This window comes from Curcuma longa, chromosome 5, assembly GCF_044706935.1.
Source record: "Curcuma longa cultivar G26 ecotype Majalengka, Jawa Barat chromosome 5, ITB_CL_G26_1.1, whole genome shotgun sequence".
NCBI lineage: Eukaryota > Viridiplantae > Streptophyta > Magnoliopsida > Zingiberales > Zingiberaceae > Curcuma > Curcuma longa.
The window spans coordinates 563388-571651 of record NC_133865.1 but is presented as its reverse complement, the minus strand read 5'-3'; the positions used below and the strand labels follow the sequence as shown (position 1 = coordinate 571651).

The 8264-nt window shown below is 35.2% G+C and overlaps 1 protein-coding gene across 1 annotated transcript; it reads left to right on the top strand.

The window, feature by feature from the left end:
- Positions 1-2308: 2308 nt before the first annotated feature.
- Positions 2309-7310, top strand: LOC141829647 (C2 and GRAM domain-containing protein At1g03370-like; the record flags this gene model as incomplete). Its single annotated transcript, XM_074717170.1, is given in 2 exon segments — positions 2309-3133; positions 6066-7310. Coding segments are annotated over 2 exon segments (1594 nt in total), but the record flags the coding sequence as incomplete, so codon positions are not given.
- Between the last annotated feature and the right edge of the window lie 954 nt (positions 7311-8264).

The following is an 8264-nucleotide window of genomic DNA, read 5'->3' as shown; positions in this document are numbered from 1 at the left end:
TAAAAACTTAATAGTTTGAAACACACTTTAAAAACATTTAACTTTGTAGTTATCCTAAACTCTCCCTTTTAACATAATAAAAAATAAGTATAGGGAGAAGGATTTGAAATAGGTGTTTAAGGTTAAAAAATGAGAGATAGAAAATTTGCACAAAAGTTTAAAAGAAATTTTTTTGAAATACAACACTTGTTAAGAATGTGTAAAAATAACTAACAATAATGAGTCAAAATGATATTGACAATTAATAATTTGAAAGATCCTAGAGTCCAGCATGATAACAAATTTTATTAAATAAAATATTTAAAAATATAATATATGTGAAATTATCCTTATTAACATGTCTAACTTTTATTACTAGCTAACTATCAGAAGATAGTAATTTTCACTAAGTTAGTCAAGTTAAGTGTAAGTTTTCAACTAGTCAATTACTATAAAAGATCACTTAACTTGATCAATGTGAATTTGTATTTTTAAACTAGATTTATGATGATGCATTGATATAAGCATCTGAAATTCAGATTTGACCTTAAGCATCTCACACCATTTTAAGTGACTTGATACACAAGCAAGTTAATCCTAATGTACTTTAAAGATGTTGGTTGTCTAAATTTATAGGTTCATACTTTCTACGGGAAGACCTAACATCCGATTCACTAACCCGTTTAGACTTTTTGCCTGGTGCTTTGATCTGCTAAGTCTTCCTGGCCGATTCACCTGACTAGGACTTCCTTGTCTGATCTTACAAACTATGACTTCTTTGCTTTATCCTCAACTAGGATTTTCTTGTGCTCTCTGCACACTCAACTCAATTTGTTAGCACACAACATAACCTTAACTTGAATTTTTTGTCATGATCAAAATATCAGTTCAATTATTTGGTGCTCCCCGCACCAACAAAATATAGTAACATTCACCCTAAAATCACCTCAATATATATCCAAAAATCATAGGCAAAACTTTCACAAAACTTCCTTTATAGGATTTTTATTTGTAATATGAATTTGCTAATCAACCAACTGTTTGTTGTCCTCTAGTCAATTGATAACTTCCTTCTAATTCATTGTTCCACCGTCAATGATAAGATTTTGTCCATTATCAGACTCTCATCTAAATCCTATCTCCTCAATAGCTTTCTATTTTAGTCAACTGCTCCATCCAATTGTCTATCATTATTGATTATCACAATCGATTATAAAACTTTCAATTTGGCTCTCAAATCCGTTGCCCAAGTGGACATGGATTTCAAGAGCTTGCAATGTGATGTAATGAAATTTAGAGAATAGAATTAATATTCCACTGAATTAAACAAACAGTAATGTTTTTATCATCCATATGAATATGTATTGTTTAAGAAAAGAATGGGATGAGAAAGAGGTTAGCTGGCTGACAATGAACATGTATTCTCTTAAGAAGAGAATGAAAAGAATTTGAAATAAAAAATAAATAAATAAAATGCTTGCCAGAAAGAAAGAAGAATACATGATTCAATTTGTTTAACTTTTGTGGAATTGAGTTTAGTTGTCCCGGAGTATAATTTAATTGGTTAGTATGGGCAAGGATCAAATTTCAATGAAATCGAGACAATATTCTCTCCATAATGATTAATTGTAATTTTTCGATTTATCTCTTTATAGATGGTCGTGGGATCAACCGTGTGAGACTGTTGGAGTGACAGATTCTATCTTTTTGTTGAAAAAAGGGATTAATCTGATATGAAATTCTTACAGCTAAAGTCAGCAAAATAATTAAACAACATTAACTACTAACTATGGCTACTTAGGTTGGGTCAAGTATAAGTCAACCCAATTTAACTAGGTCTTTCTCCAAGTAAGTGGTTTCAACACCATTTAGATACTAGGAAGCAGTTAAAAGGATGAGTAGTAGACGGTTATCTCTATTGGCTTGTTCCGGTTAACAAGCTATTTTGTCTTTATAGTTCTTATTTCCTTCCTTTCGTAGTATGAATCGCACTTGCATGCGGATAAGTTAACGCGTATTTGAAGAATCATTGTCAACCACTAGAAGCTTCTACCAACAAATTCCACATGCGACATACTGATATTATTTTATGGCCATGAACAACCCATGATTTCTTATTTTTTATAATTATTACGCTGTGTGAAAGAGGGCCAACAAAATTCACAAATCATCTTATTTTTTGAATTTGTCTTTTTTTTTTTTTTCCTTCTTCTTCTCATTCCCGTGGTTTTAACGCCACGACTAAATGGATCGCCCTGCACTGCAAAGGAAATAAATATTCATGAACTCGCTGCTACTTCCCGTGGTCTTAACGCCACGGTAGACTGGTAGGGTTCCATCCGCCTGCCAAATTGGACCCGGGGTTGGATTTTGATTCAGCTTGCAGGCTCCTTTCGTTCCTTTCCTTCTGCAGATTTCGCCGATCTATGCCTTCCTGCTCGGATTTTTGTTCTCTCGATATTCTCCCTTAGAATGTGCGATAAAAATTAGGGATATACATTCTCTTTGAATTCTTCTCTTCTTAGTAGGCAAGTGATCTTCTACTGGTTATTTCTTATGTCCATTGATCTTGATGAGGACAGGAAATTAGTTCCTCCTACAACTTTTGGCAACTTCTAATTCTGCTTCCGCAACAACTTTGGTATCTCGTAATCTTTACTTTGCTAGCCGGATCCTTCCTTGCTTTCCGTTGCCCTTTTTGTTGTTGATATTTTATCTCTTAAGCTCTATTCTTTTTGGCCGAGACAATAAAAATCCGTGCTGTCAATGGTCCCTTATCTTTGTACAGCCAACTAACTTTTGGCCATGAAGCTTCTGGTGCGTGTCATCGAAGCCCGCAACCTCACGATTGTGGATGCCAATGGCCTGGGTGCTGCATATGTAAAGTTGCAGCTCGGAAAGTGTCGGGCTAAAACTAAGGTGTCAAAGAAAAATCCAAACCCTTCATGGGATGAAGAATTTAGTTTTGGGGTTGGTGACCTAAGCGAGGAACTTTCAGTACGTGTCTTGGATGAAGACAAGTGCTTCACTGAAGATTTTCTGGGATGTGTCAAGGTGCCATTGTCTAAAGTAATGGATGCTGAAAATATGTCACTTGGAACAACATGGTATCAGCTGCAACCCAAGGGCAGGAAGTCGAAGGGCAATGGCTGTGGTAATATACATACTTTTACCCTTCAATTTTTTACATTGTTTGTCTGCTCCAAATATATAATCACTTATGATATTTGTTTAGTAACGTACTCATTGTTTTCAAACCATATAACCTAATCGAAGATGAGTTCATTTGAGCATATGTGTTGCATGAGTTTGATGTTTGAATCATGTTTAAGTTAAGTGACTATGGTAATTTGATTTGGTGCGTCAAGCATGCAGGAGTAGATAGCTTGACGAATAGGATGACCAAGGAGGCTAGATGCTAGGCCTGAAAGTTCAAGAAGGACCTAGTAAGAGGGAAGTCCTAGTAGGCCGAAGATGGCTCGATACTATTTGACATTGATAATGTTTCCTATCCTACTATGCCAATGCTGATGAATATCGTTGTAGGGATCTATATGTGCCAAAAACAATTTAACCACATAAATGCAATGAAAAAGGATTCCTTCAGAAGATCCATGCGAAAACCATACTTGTTTATTGATTCTATCTACTGGAATCGAGGTTACCTTCGATGCGAGCCCTTCGCAATCCCGACAGCAACTCTTACCTTCAAAAGTTGACGGATCTCAGCGCGATCAGTGTGTTCACGTCTCCACGGTATCCACACGAACACCGAGACGAAGAAGAACCAAATTGCGGTGCTAGCCACAAAGTATGATTCGGCCAAGGAGGTAGAAGAGAAGAGGAAGAAGATCATACAACTATCCAAGAGCGGAAGAAAAAACACTGTAGCCCTTTTTATATATCACCATGGAATCTCAAGGGTTTTGGCTTTTGTTATTCCATAGAATTAATATCCTATTAATCCTATCTTAAGTGATCATGCAACCCTCTTAATGGTCCGAATTGACTTGAGTCCAATTCGAGTCTCACTCAATCCGAATTGACTTGAGTCCAACTCGAGTCTCACTCAATCTGAATTGATTTGAGTCCAACTCAAGTCTAATTCATTGAGTCTACCTTGAGTCCCACTCAATGAGTCTAATCTACATTAGACTCAACCCAATGACCCAATGATTCATTACATGAACCATCTCTAAATCACATGTTCTAAGTATGTGACCCAATAGATTCTCGTAACATTGGCAATGTCTTTAAAACCATTTTAGAGACATAAGCAATGAGCGACATCTAGCAATACATCATTGCTACCCAAGTGACGAGAATGTCGAGATCCGACACAACTTTTCCGTGACTACTATCTTGTATGACTCAATCCTTCTATCCTTGATATCTAGATTGATCAATGAGGCATAGACCGTATCATCCTCTTATCAATCATGAATTTCTTGATCTCCAAGTAGACTACTCAATCAAATAAGCTCAATATCTCATGTTGACTTATTTGAGTATGATCATGCATTTTTGCAGTCCTACTCTATTAAGGGGCCTATAGATATCACTTTCGTCATATGAAAGGGATAGATCATATCTACATCACTCATATCCCTCCGTATAACTTATTGCATTTTCAGTGATCGTCTTTATAGTCACCCTATTACGGGTGACGTTTGACGAAGCCAAAGTATACAACTTATTATGTAGGGAACCGTAGTGACTTCAGGTCTAAAGACTATTCATACCAATAATCACATGAGAATGTTTATGACACCCATATAACGATCCACGAAACATTCTCATGGCGGGTCAATTCAGTACATAGTCTCTAATATGTACCCATGTGTCAACGTGATATCACATATCCATGACTTGTGAGATTAAATCATCAATTGACCTATATGCTAGTTTCAACGCATTAATATTGTCTTTGCATATTAATGCTCGACTAGGAATAGTTAAGAGTAGTATTCTATATATGTCTACAGACTCTCACTATCAATTCAACCAATTGATATACTGTAGACAAGAATCTACTATTCAAGAACACTATTATATTTATTCATATAGCACGGATAAGAAATAAATATAATAAGCAAACCTTGCCTTTATTAATGAATATGATACATGTGTTCCCAAAACAATCATCTCATGATTGACACTAAGGGCTGACATTAACAATCGTGTCATACTAACACTCATGCTACAACATAGGATAAACTAATCGAGATGATGATGTTATTTATTTATTTTCTTGTGTTCATATATAAGATGGTGGAAAAATTGTACCATTTGAATTAATCAAATTTAAGTATATAGTTATTTTAACTTCCTTTTCTTCATCTCCTTATTCTATCTCCAATTTGCCACCAATATCATGCATCGGAATGTCCACACAATAGCAAGACAATATCGTTCCAGTCAAAGGTAAATTATGACACGACTTGAGATTTTGAATCTTGGATATTAGTGTATTTTTTAATAAAATTTTTATCATTAATTTTACTCATTAGTCTGATTATTTTAATCACTAGTATTGGCATTTTCTCTTTAATAATTTTTTACATGCACTTATGATACAGAAGTTTTCTAAACATGATCTATGCCAGTATTTCAATGTGAAAAATTCTATCATATTGAGAAGCCACCAACACCTTCACAGATAGGTATGACATGCATTTTGTACGTGTGAATGGATTTTATGGGTTCCTTATGAAAATATCCATGATTTTACCTTTTGCATATCAGCCAGACCCATGATGTAATCATACGTGTCTGAGAATATGTCAGTATGACACAGATAGACTCTTAGAGATGAATTACATATTTGGAGAATAGAGATCAAGCTTGTAAGATTTTCTCAGACAATCCTTTATTCCATCTTTTTCAGTTACCAAATTTGCATATCACCTTCTAGGTCATTAGCGCTTAGTTGATTAGTACTTCTGTTTTTATGCCATCAATTGTTATGTACTGTCCTTGCTTATTCAAACATACCCAACACCTACTCTTATTTGATTTCTGTTCCCTTTTAGGTTTGTATACATCATTTTAGATTCGTTATTATCTTTCTTGAATTTACCTCGCAGGAGAAATTCTTCTGGCCATATTTCTATATCAAAATAACTATGAAGAAGCATCTTCTGGACGACGATCCTTTTCTGATGATAAAGAATCAATGTCAGAAAAATCAGTTGAGCTGACTCATGAAATACATTCATTGCCTTCGAGTGGTGATTCAGAATTAGCTTCCGTTTCAGGACTTAATGAAATGGATTTTACTAAGGAAGATAAATCTATGGCTGAAAGTTTTATCCACCGACTCTTTCAGTTCTTTGGTGGGGAAAAAATAGCACCCTTATCTTCTACCATAGATGTTGATCCTCCAGAAAAACTGCAAGAAGTATCTGCAGATGAGCAAACAGTTGACGTGAGCTCTGCTATGCTATATGATGAATTATTGAAAACCCTAGAATCAAAGGTTCAAGGAGCTGAAATACCAGAAAATTTGCAAGGGGGCATACTCGTTGATCATTCTTATGTCATTGCTCCAGCTGATTTGAATTCCTTTCTCTTCTCGCCAAGTTCAAATTTTTGGCAATCACTTGCTGAAATCCAAGGAACCACTGGGCTTCAAGCAGAACCTTGGAGACTTGAAAGTTCTGGAAAAAGGTTGACAAGAGTAGTTAAATATACAAAGGCAGCAACTAAATTGGTAAAAGCTGTGACAGCTACAGAGGAGCAAACTTATCTCAAGGCTGATGGGAAAAACTATGCTGTTTTGGCAAGTGTGAGAACACCTGATGTTCCTTTTGGCAACTCCTTCAGGGTACAACTTCTCTTTTGTATCACACCAGGGCCTGAATTGTCATCCAAAGAACAGTCTTCCCGTTTGATAATATCCTGGTGCATTAATTTTCTACAAAGCACTATGATGAAAGGAATGATTGAAAATGGAGCGAGGCAAGGATTGAGGGAAAGCTATGTTCAGTTCACTGATTTGCTATCCCAGAGTATAAAACTGGTTGATCTAAAAGTAACTGCATCTGACAAGAAGCATATCTTAGCTTCCTTGCAAACTAAGCAAGAGTCTGACTGGAAGTTGGCATTACAATTCTTTGGAAATTTCTCAGTTGCATCCTCTGGATTTGCAATTTTATTTATTCTTATCCACATCTTACTCGCAAATCCTGGTGCAATTCATGGGCTTGAGCTTCTTGGCTTAGATCTGCCCGACTCTATTGGTGAAATTATTGTCTGTGGGGTGCTTGTTCTACAATCAGAATATGTTCTATATACAGTATCCCGTTTCCTTCAAGCAAGAAAACAAAGAGGTAAACAATATTTGCTGATTTAAAGTACATACTCCAGATGACTTGATTTCTTCTAAAAGGGCCTTTTCATCCCAAATCTTTGATTTTGAGTGAGAGTAGTCATGATCTATAACAATTTTGATTCTAGAGGCAACACTCACTTTCCACAGTAGTCTTTCTATGATTTTTTTTTCCATTTTATTCTTACCATGTTATGAAACATTTATGCAATCATAAAATTATACTAGACTACCTTTTTTTTTTTAATTTAAGAGAAAATTTTCTCCCCCCTTTGATTCACTTGTTTCAACTAAATGTCTGTTTTCAAAAATGCCTTTTTGGCCAGATTTTGTAAAGCCTTTTCAATTTCATCATCATGCTTGTTGTGGTTAAAATCATGACATTTAGAGGTTAACCAACTGTTTTGGTCCTTGATTTGGGTAAGTTGCATGGACAAACGAGTTGAGAAGAGTTCGATCAATCTAGGATAGGGAATTGATTTAGCTTTGTTGGCTGGAAGGAGTTTAATTGAGGTGGGTCCGTGGGCATGCAACTTGTCCTGGCAATAGTTAACAGGGTGGATCTAGATTCACTTAGTGTTAGTAGTAGCCTTATAACCAATTATGTGATGATTGACTAGGGATTTTTGTATCATATTCTATTGTTAATAAAAACAAAGTTTGGTTATTATATTTACTTCATGTTTGTGCCAAATGACTAAATATAATAATGTCCTTGAGTAGTAGGTTCTAATCTACAACATATTAATTAGTTAAATTGATAATGAGATGATGTAGAGAACACTACTCTTAATATTCCTAGTCAAGTATTAATATTCAAGGGCAATATTAATGCATGAGACTAACATGTAGGTCAATTGATGACTTGATCTCGCAAGTCATGGATATGTGATATCACGTTAACATATAAGTATATATTAGAGAATATATACTGAATTGACCTATTATAAGAAAG